The 18,641-nt window shown below is 37.0% G+C and overlaps 2 protein-coding genes across 3 annotated transcripts; both read left to right on the forward strand.

Annotated features, from left to right (window-relative positions):
• The first annotated feature begins 7,950 nt into the window (after nt 1-7,950).
• On the forward strand, nt 7,951-9,447 carry LOC114727945 (uncharacterized). The gene is made up of 2 exons (XM_028914736.1): nt 7,951-8,226; nt 9,142-9,447. The coding sequence occupies exons 1-2, from the start codon at nt 7,951-7,953 to the stop codon at nt 9,445-9,447; spliced, it is 582 nt and encodes a 193-aa protein (XP_028770569.1).
• Nucleotides 9,448-12,269: 2,822 nt separating this feature from the next.
• On the forward strand, nt 12,270-16,709 carry LOC114727917 (uncharacterized). 2 transcript variants are annotated; one of them, XM_028914704.1, is made up of 8 exons: nt 12,270-12,326; nt 12,680-13,268; nt 13,379-13,471; nt 13,574-13,675; nt 14,989-15,081; nt 15,164-15,285; nt 15,605-15,976; nt 16,399-16,709. In XM_028914704.1, the coding sequence occupies exons 2-7, from the start codon at nt 12,681-12,683 to the stop codon at nt 15,966-15,968; spliced, it is 1,362 nt and encodes a 453-aa protein (XP_028770537.1). In that variant the 5' UTR covers nt 12,270-12,326; nt 12,680; the 3' UTR covers nt 15,969-15,976; nt 16,399-16,709. The 2 variants fall into 2 exon arrangements, with proteins under 2 accessions (XP_028770537.1, XP_028770536.1); XM_028914703.1 differs by having other exon boundaries at nt 12,318-12,326; nt 12,675-13,268.
• The last annotated feature ends 1,932 nt before the right edge of the window (nt 16,710-18,641 follow it).

The following is an 18,641-nucleotide window of genomic DNA, read 5'->3' on the forward strand; positions in this document are numbered from 1 at the left end:
GCTGTTAGAGAGTTTAGCACAAGTAGGTAATTGTTGGTCTAGAAATTAAGGGAGTCGGTTTTCACTCATCTGTTGATTTATATCAAGTCATTCCTTGTCTGGAAAATTTCAACATTGATTTCAATATCATTGGTGATCTACCATGCCCCTTTCAGTGGATTGTTTCCTAGATAACTGAAGGCTGAAACACTGACAGGCAATGAGCCATATTTAAATCAATCTTTAAATATTTTGGCCCAAATAAACATGGGAAGTTATGATCACCCCAATTAAAAGGGATTGGTCATGTTTATCCATCAAACCTATTCCATCCAATACAATTATGAGTAGGAAAACCTATGATTTAAAGTATTAATGTCATGACACATCATCACTGATTCAAAAATGCGACATAGCGAATATCAGGGAAAAGGCAAAATGAAGAGAAAAAAATTTATGAGCATCCTTCATTCATTTCAATTTTTCATTACTTACACTCTATTTTTGCTTAAAAAATATGTGAAAACAATAGTTCACTTGATGTGGGTAGAACACTTTCTTATTATTTTTTTTAACTTCTTACTTCTTATATACTCCTCTGGTCCTATTTATAGGAAAGAGAGAGAAAATTTTTTTGAGTCCTATTTATAAGTCACTTCATTAAATTTTTACCATGAATGTATTATATTATCCTTCATTTATTATAGTGTAGATAATTACTTTTTTTGAAAGGTATTTTGAAAGGTATCTATATTAAATAGGAGTAAAATTTGAAAGTTGCTATGTTTTAATAAAGAGTTAATGCAGTTTAAAGTTTTCTTTGGTCTGTGTAAAACATGTTGGAAGTTAATGCAGTTTAAAGTTTTCTTTGGTCTGTGTAAAACATGTTGGAAGTGCCTCATAAATAGAACTAGAGGAGTATACCACAGATTTGATATTTAGGGTATATATATAATTATTTTTCAGTTTTATCTTACCAAATTTAAATTTTTGGAAAAGTATTCTTCATAAGAAAAAATAATAATCATATACTTATAAAAGATTAAAGCTTATATCAAAATCTTAACATCTTAAAACAATATAGCATCTGATAGTTTTACCATCAAAATAAGATGCACCTAACCCAGAAAGAGTACAAATATTTCATATTATTGAACCCACTACTCACCTCAAGAGTACAAATATTCCAAATCATTAAACCCACCACTCACCTCTTGAAAATCAGAATAATGAAATATTAGTTCATCAGGAGTAGTAGGGATGAAAAATCAAATTCTATATTACAGCTACAAATTAAAAAAAAAACAAAGAGAGAAAGAGAAGAAACAATATGCCCATAGTAACAATAAAAGAGCTTGTAAAGTATTTGGAAGCAAGAGTGAAAAAGTAACAAAGTAAGAGAACAATAAAAATAGAGCAAATATACGACTGAGAGAACGAAGAAGAAGAGTGAACTTCAGAATGAAAGAAGATGAAGCAAGAAACAAAAGTTGAACATGCAAATATATAGAAAAGCATGTACATTGTTGTGGCCTCATGGGTTTGCATGGAAAGGAAGAGTTGAGTTGATAAGTGAGAGAAGTGAATATTTGCATTGGGAAGGAAATAGCAAAGAGACTCTCACATGCAAAAATGTTAGTAAAAAACTGAAATTGTTCACGACTTCACTTTTTATCAGATAACATAAATCATTCTTGGCAAAAACAACTTGTATATAATTTGAAAATCATTCTTGCCAAGAGATTTTAAGTGTAGTGTACCGGTAAATATTTTTGAAATTGTAACATTTTGGTTTTTTTTTTTTTGGCTGTGTATAGCATACTAGTAAAAAAGCCAGAGAAAGACGCGGGGTGCTTCAGGAAGCTAGTGACTTGGTGATTTTTCCTGAAGGAACCACTTGCAGAGAACCATTTCTGTTAAGGTTCAGTGCTCTTTTTGCTGAATTAACTGATAGGATTGTTCCTGTGGCTATCAACACGAAGCACAGTGTGTTTAATGGGACCAAGTACAGTTCGTGGGCACAAGATTCTGGACCCTTACTTGTGTGTCCATGAACCCTATTCCTACATTTGAAATCGCTTTTCTGGACCACCTTCCTGTTTAGTTAGCTGACATGTAAGGGAGGGAAGTCCAGGTTTGAAGTCGCGAATTATATTCAGACAATTCTTGGTGCGACGCTTAGGTTTGAGTGTACGAATCTGACGAGGAAAGATTAGTACATTATGCTTGCTGGAACAGATGGAAGGATTGCGATATTGCGTTTAAAAAGGAGGAGGAGAATAAGAAGACTCAAAAGCTTGAAATTAATCAAGTGATACGTGGTAGATTGGATATTCTTTTGATGTATTCTGAATTTAGTGTGTTCCCAATGTGTTTCTAAATGTTTAGAACAGTGTGTGTACACGTATAGCAATAAGCCAATAGACATGTAATCATATTTGGAATAATTAAAGTAATCAATAACCTATATGATTGTGCTTTTATTTTGTTCTTGTGATACAAGTACAATACCAGATCTACCTGGTCTTGGCAAGAGAAACCAAAATCTAGCTGATGCGTGTTGGATTTATCAGTCTCGAAATCTTCTTGTAAAGGTAGTTTTAGAATTCTACGGGGGTTGGGCAGTTAACTTTGTCCAACTGGGGCGGACAACAATGAAAGAGGCCGTCGATTGTCAAATTAAAAAAAGAATGCGAAAAAATACTAGCTGAATTTTAAAATAATAAATAAGTAATTTTAATAGATTTCGAGTTGTCAAAATTATTACAAGAATGGTCAATTATAGTTAGCATAACCTGTTTGTTCCTTTTTTTTGTTTTTATATTTTTTCAAATTAGAATCCTGCCTAACTTGTTGAAAGTGAAAAAAATGGGCTCAAAAAGTGTTGGTTGTTTTCGTTTATGGTTTATGCTTGGGTTCCCCAATACCCCCATCATCTGAACTGCAACTTCATTGCCCAAAAACCAAAAACAAAAAGCTTTCTGATACATTTGTTGCATGATGGAATGCCTTGATACTATCTCTAAAGTTTCTGGAGGACTTGTTAACAGGAGCAAATCTTCTATATTCTTTTTTTTGAAACTGGCAGCTTCTATTAAAGGAAAAATTAAAAATATCATCTGTTAAGAATATAGTGGGCTCAAGCATAAAACAGCCCAGCAGACTAAAGCCCAAACTGATCAAGTCCAAATAGTTATTTCTAGTATGTTCTATTCTTGATGTACAATAGTAGACACGTGTAATCATCTCTTGTAAAATAGGGTTTTACCCTTGTCTATATAAAGAATAGTAAAAGGCCTTGAACAGTGCGCCTCATTTAAAAACATTTCTATCCATTACAATCTTCTCTTGGTATCAGAGCCGAGCTGGTTAATAACCAATGGCTGCTTCCAATGCACCAAGTGAGTCACACAATAACCCTAGCTCACCAAACACTGCCCTGACCAAGAATGACGAGAGCTCTCTTGTCTCTGCCTCCATCTTAGCTAAACTTACAGAAAAGAACAACTCCCTATCACAGCCATGCTCTGTCAAGTTGGACAGATTCAATTATTCTCTGTGGGTCACACATGTTCTTCCCTTTATCAAAGGTCACAAACTGGAGGGGTTCATAAATGGAACCAGGTGATGTCCATCCCAGTTTATTACAGAGGGAGATACAACAAAGATAAATCCAGCTTTCGAGGACTGGGTTGCAGCTGACCAACTCTTATTTGGATGGCTTCTAAACACAATGACACTGGAGATCTCTGCCGAAATGACCTCTGTGTCAACTTCTGCTGGACTATGGCTTGCTGCAAAGGAGATTGCTGGTGCACAGACCAAGTCATGGCTTCTTCTTCTTCATTCTGAGCTTCAAAGGACCAGGAAAGGATCTATGAAGATACCTGAATATCTTGCGAAAATGAAGACCTTAGCTGAGCAACTCTCTATTGCTGGAAGTCCACTACCTCTCATTATTCAAGTTCTTGCTGGTTTAGACGGAGATTACAACCCAATAGTTGTTCAACTTTCAAACCGTGCTGATGAACTAAGCTGGATTGAGCTGCAGTCTCAACTTTACACTTATGAAAGCCGTTTGGAGCAACTTCAACAAATTTATGAAACTTCTGCTCACTTTGCCAACTATGCTCGGGTTGATGATGCGTTTTCTTCCAGATCTGATCAAAGCTCCTTTTTCAGAACCAATTGGCGTGGAGGTAGAGGAAATAGAGGACGAAGGGGTAGAGGTAGAACTGGATGTGGTCCTGGCAGAAACAACAATAACAACAACAATGAGGGTCCTCCAAAATGTCAACTCTGTCAAAGGGTTGGTCATATAGTTGAAAATTGTTTTTATCGATTTGACAGATCTTTTGTTCCTTCAGGAAGCAGAAAGATGACCAGAAACACATACTCTAACTCAGACAGTGCTTATTGGGCCAGTCCTGAAACTGTTAATGATGATGCTTGGTACATGGACAGTGGAGCTACAAGCCACGTGACTAATGACATCAACAAGATTGAAAATATTTCTGATCCTAATGGTAAGATGAACATTATTGTTGGTGATGGTTTTAAATTAGGAGTTCGAAAAATTGGTTCTTCAACTATTCAGAATGTTGGTAATCAGAAGGTTAAACTGAATAAAATTCTTTATACTCCAGACATTAAAAAGAATTTGCTCAGTGTGTATCAAGTGGCTCATGATAACAAAGCTGATGTGATTTTTAATACTAAAGGTGTTTCTGTGAAGAACCAGGAAACAGGGCAGGTAGTGTTGCAGGGAAAACCAAATAGTGGAGGCATGTTTCAAGTGCTGGACTTGAAGGAAAATGAAAAGAAGAAAGACTTGATTCTGGCGGCAGAAGAAGCTGTTAATTCAGTATCTAGTTTTAAACCTTTTAGTAGAACTTTTTGGCATTGTAGACTTGGTCATCCTAGTGACAAGGTTCTGAATAGACTCATTGCAGAATGTAACTTGAAAGTTTCTATTAGCAATGAAAATGAACCCAGTTTTTGTGAATCCTGCAAATATGGAAAAATGCACTCCCTACCGTTCAAAGTCTCTACTTCACATGCATCTAAACCATTAGAATTAATACACACTGATCTGTGGGGACCCTCACCACTTCAGTTTTCGCTACTATATACTATTTGTGGATGATTACAGTAGATATTCCTGGATTTTTCCCTTGAAAACTAATGATGAAGCACTTCATATGTTTATTCCATTCAAAAATTTTGTTGAAAAATAATTTGAGAGCAAGATTAAGATTGTCCAAAGTGACTGGGGAGGAGAATACAGAAAATTCTGTAAGGTTTTACACGAATCAGGCATTCACTTTAGACACTCATGTCCACATACATCTCCACAGAATGGAAGAGCAGAAAGGAAACACAGACACATTGTGGAAATAGGCTTGACTCTCCTAGCACAGGCTAAAATGCCTCTTTTCTATTGGTGGGAAGCATTTCACACTGCCTCTGAGTTAATAAATCGACTACCATCGGCTGTTCTGGGTGGAATTTCACCATTTTTTAGACTTACTGGAAAACTTCCAGATTATGAACAACTCAAGATATTTGGCACAACTTGTTACCCATGTCTTAGGCCGTACAATGAACACAAATTACAATTCAGAATAATCAAGTGTGTGTTTATTGGTTACAGCAACAATCACAAAGGTTACAAATGCCTAAGTCCAACCGGAAGAGTTTATATATCTAGACATGTGGTTTTTAATGAGCATGACTTTCCTTTTTCTGCAGGTTTTCTAAATAAGAATAAAATACCTAAAGAAGAAGTGCATCCCAAGTCTTTTTTCCAATCAGCCCTGTCATATGTTCCAAGAACTTGTCCTGCTAGTGATTATCATGAGGAACACTCTAACAAGCCTGTTTCATTTCAAGATGAACCAGTCTCAAGTCCTCTTCCAGTTCTGGATCAAATCCCTGCACAAGTTGAACAGAGCAATATTCAGGAATATGCAACACAGCCTATTAATTCAGCAAATGAAGATTTGCAACCTTCATTGACTATGTCTCCTACACACAGTCAAGAAGAAAGAAACAGTCCTATATCAACATCAACAACAGTTAATGACTCTCCAATCAGAAATCAGATGGTGACTAGAAGTAAATCTGGGATCTACAAACCCAAACAACCATACATTGGAACTTTCATGACCAGTATGGATATTCTAAAAGAACCTGTCAATATCAAAGAAGCCTTGAACTCTATCGAATGGAGACAAGCAATGCAGAATGAATATAAGGCTCTTATGCTGAATCATACCTGGGTCCTAGTTCCCTATGATGGTCGAAGGAAATTGGTGGACTGTAAGTGGGTTTTCAAGTCTAAACCTCTACCTGATGGATCTGGTTACAAGCCTAAAGCCAGACTAGTTGCTAAAGGTTTTCAACAAAGACCAGGAGAAGACTTCAACGAGACCTTCAGTCCAGTTTTGAAGACTTCTACACTGAGGTTTGTTCTGTCTCTAGCTGTCACATTTGGCTGGAAAATTAGACAACTAGATATTAATAATGCCTTTCTAAATGGTGATTTACAAGAACAAGTTCTGATAAAACAACCTGAAGGTTTTATATCCTCTAAGCATCCTAATCATGTATGCTTGTTAAGGAAGGCTCTTTATGGTTTAAAACAAGCTCCTAGAGCTTGGTTTGAGAAATTAAGGTTTACACTAAAGAATTGGGGATTTACTCACTCTGAGTGTGATACCTCTCTGTTTTTCCTGAAACGTCAGGAATGTATCATGTTTGTTCTTATCTATGTGGATGATATAGTGGTTACTGGTAACTCACCAAGGGCTCTTGAACTGTTTATCAAACAACTCGACTCACTTTTTGCTCTCAAAGATCTCGGTCATTTACATCATTTTCTGGGAATTGAAGCGTACAGAGACGACATTGGTCTATATCTGAAGCAAAGCAAATATATCTTGTCTATCCTGGACAGATTTCATATGACAAATTGTTCTACAGTTCCAACTCCTATGGTAATCAACAGACATTACTCAAAGGACGACGGGATGCCTTTCCAAGATCCAACTATGTACAGACAAGCAATTGGGGCTTTGCAGTACCTAACTAACACCAGGCTGGATATCATGTTTGCAGTCAACAAATTAAGTCAATTTTTATCATCACCGACAGTCATTCATTGGCAAGCACTCAAACGGATTTTTCGGTACCTGAAAGGAACCATGAATTTGGCGTTGCACATCAAGCCGAGTACTCATCTCAACTTACAAGGCTTCTCGGATGCTGACTGGGCTGTTTGCCCCGATGATCGACACTCGGTCGGCGGGTACTGCGTCTTCTTAGGTGACTCTCTAATCTCCTGGTCTGCCAAGAAGCAACATGTAGTGGCACGATCTTCAGCTGAATCCGAATACAGAGCTCTGGCTAATTTAGCTACTGAACTCGCCTGGTACCAATCCCTCTTCGGTGAGCTTGGAGTCCGACTGAAACAGCCACCGATTGCATGGTGCGATAACCTAAGTGTAGCGGCCTTAGCATCTAATATGGTTTTTCATGCCCGTTCAAAGCACATAGAACTTGATGTTCATTATCTCAGAGACAGAGTCATCGATCGGCAACTCACAGTCAAATATGTTCCTTCATCTGAGCAACTCGCTGACATCTTCACCAAGGCCTTATCACATTCGAAGTTCTGGGCTTTTAGAGACAAACTAGGCCTCATTCATTCACCAAGGCCTAGTTTGACGGGGGATGTTAAGAATATAGTGGGCTCAAGCATAAAACAGCCCAGCAGACTAAAGCCCAAACTGATTAAGTCCAAATAGTTATTTCTAGTATGTTCTATTCTTGATGTACAATAGTAGACACGTGTAATCATCTCTTGGAAAATAGGGTTTTACCCTTGTCTATATAAAGAATAGTAAAAGGCCTTGAACAGTGCGCCTCATTTAAAAACATTTCTATCCATTACAATCTTCTCTTCATCAAATGAATCTCTCTCCTGAAATTGGTAAATACCTGGGTTTTCCTCTTAGTAAGAAAAGAAAACCAAGTGAAACTTTCCAATACATTGTTGATCAGGTTCGATCAAAACTTGAAGCTTGGAAGGCCAACAGTTTATCTATGGCTAGTAGGATTACTCTTTCTAAATCTGTTTTGAGTTCTATTCCTCTTTATCCAATGCAAGTAGCCCAGATCCCAAAGAAAATCTGTACTGAGGCCGAAAGAAGAGAAACTTTATTTGGGGCCACTGTGATTCTCGTGGTGGGTATCAACCCATAAGCTAGCAGCAAATCACTCTTCCAAAAGATTTTGGAGGCCTGGGATTCAAAAGATTGATCTCAATTAATAAAGCTTGTGAAGCAAAACTTGCTTGGAAATTAGTTATTGGGGAGGAAGGACTTTGGTCTGATGTCTTAAATAAGAAGTACATGATGAGAGATGAGGAAAACTTACTGAATAACTGTCCTAGCGATTCCAGTTTATGGAAATTCATTTGCCATCAGAATGACATTCTTGAGATGAGCACTGTTTGGAAAGTTCGAAATGGAATTTATGTTAATTTCTTTAATGATATGTCGTTATTCCCTGATAAAAAAGTCAAGGACCTCTGCTTACGGCCTCTCACTCAAGAAAAACATGACAGTGTTGTCGCGGATTGGATTCTTAATGGCTCCTGGCATTTTCGACAACTTGCTTCTATTGTGGAACAAAGTGTTAGTGGCTAATTAGCTTTATGCCACCTATGGAGAACGCAGGATATGATGTGATATCTTGGAAAGGTTCTCCAAATGGTTTATTTTCTATCAAGTGTGCTTATCAAATGATTGAGGCAAATCCTCCTGATAAATATGATCCGGTGTTCAAATTGATTTGGCAATAGAAAGGATCTAGGAGGATTAAAACTTTCCTATGAAGAGTTTACAATAATCACCTGCCAACAAATGAATGGAGAAGCACTTGGCACATATTTCATCCCTTTGTGCTTACTGTCAAGATAAAACACAGGACATATTGCTTATTCTACAGGATTGTCACTTTGCTCGAAGAATGTGGTCGGAAAATATTGAACGAAGGTATGTGCCATCCTTTTTCTCTCTTTCTTTGAAAGATTGGATTGCTACTAATCTTAGACTTAATATGGGATATGTCAACAATAAGAGCTGGAATATTTTCTAGGGTGTAGCTGTGTGGAAATTATGGAACCGGAGGAATAGTGCAGCTTTTGACACAACTTTTACTAGACCAATTAATACTTCTGCTTATTTGAGAAACTGGAAACTCTACTCTATGAACACTAATTGTGATGGAGAGGCAAATCTGAATGTAAATTATGATGCTAAAACTTCTTATTCTTGGATTTCCCCTCCTCCTAAATGGATTAAATTAAATGTGTATGGTGCTATGGCTTTGAACTCCTACAAAGTTGGTTGTGGTGGCTTATTACGTGACTTTAAGGGCCATTGGATTGTTGGATTTGCTTAAGAACTGGGTATCTGCAGTGCAGAAGAGGCGGAAGAATGGGCCATTTATAGGGGGTTAAAACTCGCTTGAGACTTTGGATTCAAGGCTGTCATATTTGAATCATATGCCAGAATTCTGGTAGAACTGCTCCCTACACACCACCCTAGTAACAGTTTCAATCTCCTTTTTATCCAGATTCAAGAGATGTTGCAGTTTGATTGGACTGTCAAACTGGATTATATCTCGAGGAAAAGAAACAAGGTTGCTGATAGGTTGGCCAAAATGGGGGTTTTACAATCTCAGTTTTTTAATGTTTGTTCAACTAGTTTAAAGGCTCTTCTGCAGGAAGATTGTATGGGATATCAGGGATATTTGGATATCATCAAAAGTACTTTTTAAAAGTACTTTTTTACAAATTGAGATAAACTTCTCTAAATATTTACTTCGTATATCATAAAATTACGTTTAAAACTATAATTTGGTTTCTATCTAAACACTCTTATAATCTCTCTGTTGTTTAGTTTTGTTTTGGCGTTAGCCACTTCTGTAGCAAAAAAAAAAAAACGCAAAAACACCTAAACTGTATCTATGCCCTTTATTTTTTTTTTTTGTGATTTGGGTGAGTGCACTATGCAATGTGCACTGGAGCCCTCTATTTAGGGTCGGCACATGCGGGTCCCCATGTTCCGATAGACCCCGTACTTTTTTTAATACTGGTTCTGTCCAGTTTGTTATTACTCCCTTCTCTTTCTATTTTATATACAAGCAATATTTTATTATATAAAATTTGTCTCATATATAAGTAATATTTTGTATTTGTCTACAAATTTGCTGCACCTTTTTTTGTTCTAGTGTTTTTCTCCCACTGATGTCTTTCTTATCATTTTTTCTCGTCTCTTTTCTTAATCCATTCTTTCACTCCTCATCTTCGTAAATAAGATTAAGATTATATTTATTGTATATATTTATTGCATTTATGATATGCCAGAACAATAAATACAATAGTGATTTTAGAACGTATTGACAAAGCAAAGACCATTTAGATACTAGTCAAGACAGGTTGTGTGGTTATGCTTTAGTTGGGCCTTAACTTGGTGAAGTTTAACTCGCCCTTAATTGTTGCTTTAAGGTTAATCCAAAAATTAACCGAATTAATGTAATATAGTGCAGAACTCGGGTCATTTCACTTTGAGGAGCCGAAAATGAAATTAAACCCTAGTAAATAAATGCAAGTAACCTAAATTATAAAAAGGGATTTTTGATTTTTGAAAAACTGCTAATTAAATGCTACGAATCAAATTGAAATTAAAATACTTTTTTTTTGTTTTTATATAAAAGTAATTAAAATGAATAAAGATTAAAGAAATGAAAATGAGACACACAAATAATACTGATAAAAGTCAATCCTCCAATTCAACAACGCAGGCAATCATCACTCTAAAAATGTGGGAGTTAAAATAATGAATTAAGAATTATAATTAAGCTTTTAATCCAACAACCGAGCCACCTCGAGTTGCCACAAAATATTTTCCTAAAATCCCAACTTACTAACTGCAACCAGAATAGTAAAATAGAATTAAGGATGCTAAAAGCCAATACTTAATTAGAATTCTTAAATCCAAATTAACAAAATTATAGCTAGCAAGAGACAATATGATCCAAAATTCCAAGCCACTTTAGAAAATCACATTATTAACTCCAAAATCAATATGAATGTTATAATCACAACATCATAATTGAAATCAAAGTTATAAACAGCCCAATGTCAAATGCTAAACAATAATCCAGTCACAATAATCTCCAAATATAATCAGATTAAGCAATATAATTATCCCAATAATCAGAAAAACTATCCTAAAACCTAGGAATTATTAAACAATTATTGAATAGGAAATTAAAGCAACTAAAACTCCCCTTGATGATCGAAACCCCTGTCATTATTGTTGAATTAGAGGATTTCAGAGCTCCAGCCACGCATAGCCATGAAAAATGCCACAATCAATCCTCTTTTGCGGTCAGTCATGGAAGATACGTGGCGGAACAGTGCAAAAAGCGATTAAGGATGACACCGTGAGCCTCTGTTTCGCTGTTTCTTGGCCTTCGCCGCCGTCCCAGGCTTGCTCGGCGTTCAGCTTGTGTGTGTCGCGTTCTGGTTCAGCCGCTGTCGCGTGTGTGTGTGTTCAGCTCCAGCGTCCGCCCGTGTTCGTTCTCCCTCAGCGCCGTCAGCCAGCTCTGTTGCGTGTCGTGTGTGTTTTCCCTTCGTCAGCCGCCAGCTGCGCCTCAGCTCTGTTCTTTTCGTCTCCCCCCTCTTCGTTCGCCGCCTCCACCTCGTGCCGTCTGTTTCGGTCTTCCGCTTCTGTCGTGCTCGGCTTGCTCTGTTTTGTTCGGCGTGTTCGTGTGTGTTTCGTTCCGTCTTGTTCGCCGCCCAGCTCTTCTTCTCCCAGCTGATGATAATAATGGATATTAGGGGTGGAGCAAAACGCAGCGTTTTGCTCCCCCCTTTTATTATATTTTTTTTCTTTTTTTTTTCTTTTTTTATTTCAATTTTTTTTATTTTAAAAATCTTCTAAAAACCTGCAAGCAAAAATTCAAGGATAAGGTAGCATTAATTGTCCTTAAAAATCAATTAATCACAATTAAACCAAAATATGACAATTTTACCCCTATAAAATAATAATTCAAAATAAAACAAAATAAATCAATTAAGGTAAAAAAAGACCAATTAAACTGATAAAACAGATACCAAAATATATAAAAATAATTGAGTTTATCACTTGCCCTCCAGGGTCAAAAAGCTGATTCCATTTCCACTCCCTTCCTCACTTTTTTTCCGCGTTAATCTCAAAACTCTTATTCGAAGCTACGACTCTGGGAAGTGTTGGAAGGGGCATTTGATTCAGGTTGGTATATGTCTCTTTGATGACGATAATGATTAGTACGTTGGCCTGTCACTGAAATCTTAGTACTATCTCTGCTATGCTCTGCTTTAGCTGGGATCGGAATCCTTATTTTGATGAGGAATTAAAAATTAGATTTTTTCTGTGTAAAAAAATTTAGATGAGTTGTTTACCAATACTCTCCTTTTGGAATTAGAATCCTTATATGTGAGGAATTAAACACATTTGATCTTCATGGAATTTTCGATTATCTCTTGCGCTTTAGCTGAGCTTAGCCTGTCTTCTTCTGTCTTTTTTTTTTTTCCGAAAGAAAAAACAATAACTTTAGACTGCTTCTGATGCCTGAAAAAGAGCAGAATGGGAGGCCTTATAAGTCTGTCCACGATTTGGAATTTTGTGGGATTTGTGTCAGCCATAGCTGGCCTGGTTTGCTTTGGCCTCAGCTCCACTTACAAGATCTCATTTGGAAAGTTTGGTTTCGGCGGTCTCCTTGTTTATCTATTGGTCGGTTTAATGGTATGGTGCCTCATCTTGTGGGGCAAGAGAATTCGAGTTTCAGAGAAAGTCCAAGGCCCTGTGGCAGCTCTAATGTTTGATGTGATCTGTTTGATCTCCGTGGTGAATGACAAACTTGTGCTTGCAAAATCAGATGCGTGGAGCATCATCTCGTATGGTTCATTTGCCTTGATGTCGCTGTCCATGTCAAGGAAGTTTGAGCTCGGATTCGAGACTGGCTTCTCCAGTTTTTTCCTGACATTGTTTGCCACACAACTTTTCAAAATCAACTGGATCCTCTTCCTCATTGCATTACTTTTCTCCTCGCTCGTCGTTATGCTTCGCCATTACCCAGAATCCGGAGTAGAGTTTGGTTCCATCAATCTAAATCATATGGGTTCTCCAAATGCAGCTGTATTAGAAATTGGCGATGAAGACATCTATGAGGAGGTATTAATTTAGTTTTGCTGCAAAATATTCAGGCTATTGAACCTGACGTGAAACGTTAATTCGTATCTGAACTAATGCATTTTATGCTTTTGGATTTTCATTTTTTGCAGATGCAAGATTCCTCAGGGAAGGGAGAAGTTTCAGGGCACAGCCTGTTATCTATGAACTATCAGAAAAATAATCAAAAGGAGTCTTCCCAGGCTGTAAGTGTCTAAAACGGAATATGAATATTCAGTTTACTGATAGGCTAGTACTTCTCTAGTCTCCTACTAAATGACTCAACACTTACTATCACTTTCATACAGACGCATCATTCTGCAAGTAATGGAGACTTTTCAGAAGGAAGCATGTTAGATTGGGACAAAGAGCAAAACAACGAAAAGGAAACTCGTTCGTCTTTTGCAGCTGTAAGCGACCAAATCCCTCTGTCCCTTGCTATAAACAACAATTACATCTCCCTTTTATTCCTAAATATAAGCAACATTTGCAAGTTATCTTAAATTTTTGTAGCAAATTTCCTATTTTTTCTCATTAATTACTTATTTTAATGCTCAATATATTCTTGTTTCTCAAACCATCATCTTTCTATCACATATTCTCTTTCTTCCATAATTCTTTTTATTATAATAATTTTTTTATTCTTTTTTTATACCCTCTTCCCCTTATTTTTTTTGGGGGGGGGGGGGGGGAGAAACAAAGAGAGGAATTAGTTTTTTCGACGAGGTAGCAAATATTTCATTTATCAAAAGTCTCCTGCATAAGTTGTATGTTGGCTATTTATTGAATCCACTTGCTTGCCAAGGGGCTGGGTACCTTGATGGCACCTTTATGATCATATTAATCATCTGGCCGAGGCAAGATTTTTTTTTTTCAAAAAAAGAAAAAGGAAAAATAGAAGCAACTTATTTCTCATCTAGCTTTTTAGTATTTATTAATTCTTATATTTCATCATTTCTTCCTGATTCAATGTAATTCTCCAGCTAAAGAGTAAAGTTGATGATATAACTTCTGTGGACCATGATGGGGGAAAGAAATTATGGCATGTAAGAATTAATATACTCCTCCGATCCTTAATATAAGACCTATTTAACTAATTTGATTAGATTAAGGAAGTTAGGTAATTTAGTTAATTATAAGAAAAATGACAAATTTTTTTCTAAAACACCATAATCATCTCTCTTAATACCCCCCTCTCCCTTTTCTACTTGATTATGGTTGAGGGAGTAGGGGTAATTTAGAAAAAATTGATAAATATGATAAATGAATCTTATATTTAGGATCAAAATCAATTTAAGAATTAGATCCTATATTAAAAACCGGAAGAATATTTTGAATATAACCCACATGAGCTTTGATGCTTAGAGTTCTTCGAAGAGAGGGAATTGATAGGAAGTATGTAAAATTCTATTACAAAAATGATGGTTTTAGCAAGGGGCAGAATGCTTTTATGCTTTTTAATTTTATTTCATAATATCTTGAATATTTCCCTCATGAGAAGGAAATCTCGCTTTATTCAGATTTTTTGGAAGATTAATATACTTCGTTACGATTGAACTCATCTCCTTGCCCTCCCTCGTTTTGTCTCTTCTACCCCCACCATCTCTGTTGTTATTCCCCTACTCCCCTTCTTTTTCCTCTGTTTGAATAAGTGGCAGAGTGTGTTTTACATGACATCAGTCTCCCGTTAAATGACTGAACGTGTTTTTTAACTTTCAAACAGACGCATCATTTCCCAAGGATTGGAGAAGCTTCAGACGATTGGAACAATGAGCAAAATGACGAAGAAGAGGAAGATCGTTCGTCTTTCCCGGCTGTAGGTGATCTAATCCCATATTAATGTTTATTTTGTTGATTAGACTTTTCAATCTTGTGTTAATGGTTTACATTTTTTGCAGGAATCCTCGTACCAGGATCACGTTTCATCTGGAGTCAACACGGTCACAATCCAAAATGGCTGGATGCACAGTTCTTCCGAGCCTGAATTAATTTCAGCAGCCGCACCATGGGAACTCCTAAGGTCCTCTCCTCTTAAACCCCCATCTCCAACACTGTTAATCTGCTCAATATTTAGAGTCATGGCCAGGATAATTCACAGTAAATTAATTAGACGATATCTTTTGCAGGAAAAATAGAATTTTTATGGATCATTAAAAAAAAAAACCAAAGAATACAATTACCAATAGCTGAAGCCCCATAAAACACCAACACTCTAAAAGCCTAGCAATGCAACCTATTTCTCAGCATAAACCATGAAAAACAAAACCCTTATCAGATGCAGTGCTCAAGACTTACCATATAAGCTCCCTGCTCTAATCCGTTTCTGCAATTTTTCTCAGAGATCGTGCTGGCCATGATGCCATACAATTGAACACGTGGCGATTGCAAGTTTCTGACGGTAGGCATTTCACCTACCCGCGACTTATGTATGATCCATCCAGGCGCGTCTGGTTGTGGCTGGAAGAAGCAGCACTGGTGTTTCGCATGGTGGAAGAAGCAGACCTAGAACTGACCATGAGGCCGGAAATGAGAGTTTCAGTGAAGCCTGAAGCTGCCGATTCAGGGGATGACTCGGGGACTTCATCCCCAACATCGGTGCTTCAAGTCAGGACAGATGCAGACGAAGAAGGAAAAAAAGGAGAAGGAGTAGAAGAAGAAGAAGAAGAGCCATTTGAGGAGTGCCAAAGTGTAACCACGATGTGATGTTTCAGGTGTTGCCTCCTTGATTCCATGATTTACTGCTTGCACATTGCATCATTTCGATTTCATCTTGGCCTGTCCCTATTTGGTTGCGGCACAGAGCCACATGTAATAGTGTCATCTGTTTGGTTCATCACGTAGTTAGTTTACCACAGTTTATTTAAATCGGGGTTACATATCATCATAATCAGGATTAATAACTTGCCTTCCTTGTAAAGGCATAAAATTCTTGTCAATAGCTTTGTAGCTAAGTTGTGTGAAAGTTGCCCTGTAAGTGAAAGCTATGGTTATACTGTAATCTCAGAATGTCAGTGCATTTTTCTATAATTTGGAGAGGAAAAAAAAAAGGCCAGCTTTGCTTTGGTCTCCAGTATCCCTGTGTCTGAGTGCTACGTAAGTGGGGTCCATTGTACGTGGGTGAACATTTGTGCAGGGGTGGGCAGCTTATAAAGCCGAAGGGCTAGTAAAAATGGTGGATCCCCTGATTACAAATATGAACTTGGCATGGGCGGGAATGGTAAAGTTGGTGCGCTTACAGAGCACTGAGGCAAGTGCGCTCAGAGCTGGGGATTTAGTTTCTGGCCATGACCAGTGACGAAGGCGGTGGGAGGAGGAGGGAGAGGAGAGAGCCATTGTTCTCCGCCGTCTTGCGCTGGAGCTGGGTCGTCTTCTTGGGAGGAGGAGCAATGGGTTTGTAAGAACTAATCATTATCTTCAATCATTCAATACTTTTCACCCATAAAAGATCATCACATAATCAGCCAAGTGTAAATGCTGACTTCAATAAATATAAACCCATATAGCGTAATAATTGCCCTTAATTTTTATTAATGGTAATTGCAAATGGAAGAACAATTAATTGAAAACTCTCTTCTTTTTCATACGGAAAGGCAAATGACTATTATTAGAAGGATTCATGTACATTCAAGGCATCAGATGCTTTTGATTGGGATTTGATTTGCTCACTATTATAACTTTAGTTACAAATTTAACTACCAAGATGAGTAAAACAATGAAGAAATCTCGAGCAATCTTGTTTCCTTTGTATGTGCCTTAAATAAGGGACTGGTTAATTTTGGCTTTTGAAATCTGTGTTTCTAGAAAACCGAAATGCTTGCCACACAAACTTGATCAGAAACAACATAAAGCTGCATAGAAACAAATGAAAAATCATACTCAGGAGTTAGGACATATGCAGATCCTGTAAAAGATTATAAAACTCAACCAATGGATCCTGGTAGGCCGAATTCAATCCAAAAATGTAGGGGATATCTGTCACAATTTTACAGTCATCCTCTCTTCTCTGTAAGAACAACATAGGAGGAAGTGGATAATAGCTTCAATATAAGTCTGATAATTAGTAAATCCAAGAGTTAAAAATTGCAGCATGGAGAGAAAAGAAAGCACAAAAAGCTGCAATACAAAATTGCAAGTGAAATCTCTGCACAAAGTGCATATTGAAATAAATAGGTATGTGGCCGAAATCCCACTTCCATCGTTCCATGAATCCCTTAAGAAATCCCTGCACTACCAGCTATTACAGAAGTGGCACATGCTGAAATAATGATTTCCCACAGCACGTAATATCCAAAACCAACGGGTAAATCCTTCAAAATACATCCACTAGTTATTATTACCAGACACTTTGGTAAACCAATATTGAGGATCACATAACAGGACAAAATATAATACTTGTTCCAGTAATATTAACATACCGATGCATATAGGATGAGTGAAGGACAATAATCACTTAAGAGGAAAAAATAACTGAATAAAAATGAATAAAATGGCAACACTGAGATACACAGGAGTAGTTGATTCTTTCATTATTACCATTGGATGGATCATCCAGAGAAAAAACTTAAGAAATTTTGGAAGGTCAAGCATACCGAAGAGCAAGTCTGACATCAACTGTCGTGCAAGTAATGCTCATTGAGTTTCCAAAGGGTATCTGATTTTGTTTCGATTGTCATCACTTTGCGGCGGCAGTTACTTGTCAATCATGATAATAACATGCATGAGAATTTCCGAGCTTCTTGGATCGCGTATCACCAACCCTGCACGAGTATGGTTTAGTAATGAGCACACTTAACTTACTTATTGGTCTCATCCATTCAAAAAACAACATTCAAACCGTCATTCATGGCATTAACTCAGAGATAAAACAGTGTATGAATTTCCAATGGGTCTCTGGTTTCATTCAGATTAATATTACTTGGGCACAGAAGGAGATACTTGTCAATGATGCAAATAACAGACAACTATAATGACAGCTAATTGCAAAGAGACGAAACCATCCTCGGCTAATAATGCAGAGAGAAAAAGAAAAAGCACATCATACTCAACGAACTATATATGCAGAAACCATCCGTCCATTCTTGTAAGTTATCACATTTCCAAAAAGCTTCGTATCCATACACAACTGTTGGTAATATTTTTGAAAATATAACTTTATATATAAGTGTTGTTGGAAGCCTTCAGTATTTGTCTTTCACTAGACCTGATATTTCTTATGTGGTTAACAAGGTCAGTCAATTTTTACATGCACCAAGACACACTCATTGGATTGTTGTTAAGAGAATCTTATGTTATCTGAAACACACAATTGATTATGGACTCTTAATTCGCAAGTCCCCTTCATCTTCTCTAACTGCATTCTCTGATGCTGATTCGACT

Source organism: Neltuma alba, unplaced genomic scaffold (assembly GCF_004799145.2).
Source record: "Neltuma alba isolate B1F8T4 unplaced genomic scaffold, ASM479914v2 tig00012515_pilon, whole genome shotgun sequence".
NCBI classification, from domain to species: Eukaryota; Viridiplantae; Streptophyta; class Magnoliopsida; order Fabales; family Fabaceae; genus Neltuma; species Neltuma alba.

What these genes read in the sequence shown, in the direction of transcription:
- LOC114727945 (XM_028914736.1), top strand. Translation starts at nt 7,951, where the DNA reads ATGAATCTCTCTCCTGAAATTGGTAAATACCTGGGTTTTCCTCTTAGT. An exon ending in GGGCCACTGTGATTCTCGTG is followed by an intron (nt 8,227 to 9,141) that starts GTGGGTATCAAC and finishes AATATTTTCTAG; the next exon opens with GGTGTAGCTGTGTGGAAATT.
- LOC114727917 (XM_028914704.1), top strand. Translation starts at nt 12,681, where the DNA reads ATGGGAGGCCTTATAAGTCTGTCCACGATTTGGAATTTTGTGGGATTT. An exon ending in ATGAAGACATCTATGAGGAG is followed by an intron (nt 13,269 to 13,378) that starts GTATTAATTTAG and finishes CATTTTTTGCAG; the next exon opens with ATGCAAGATTCCTCAGGGAA. An exon ending in CTCGTTCGTCTTTTGCAGCT is followed by an intron (nt 13,676 to 14,988) that starts GTAAGCGACCAA and finishes ACTTTCAAACAG; the next exon opens with ACGCATCATTTCCCAAGGAT.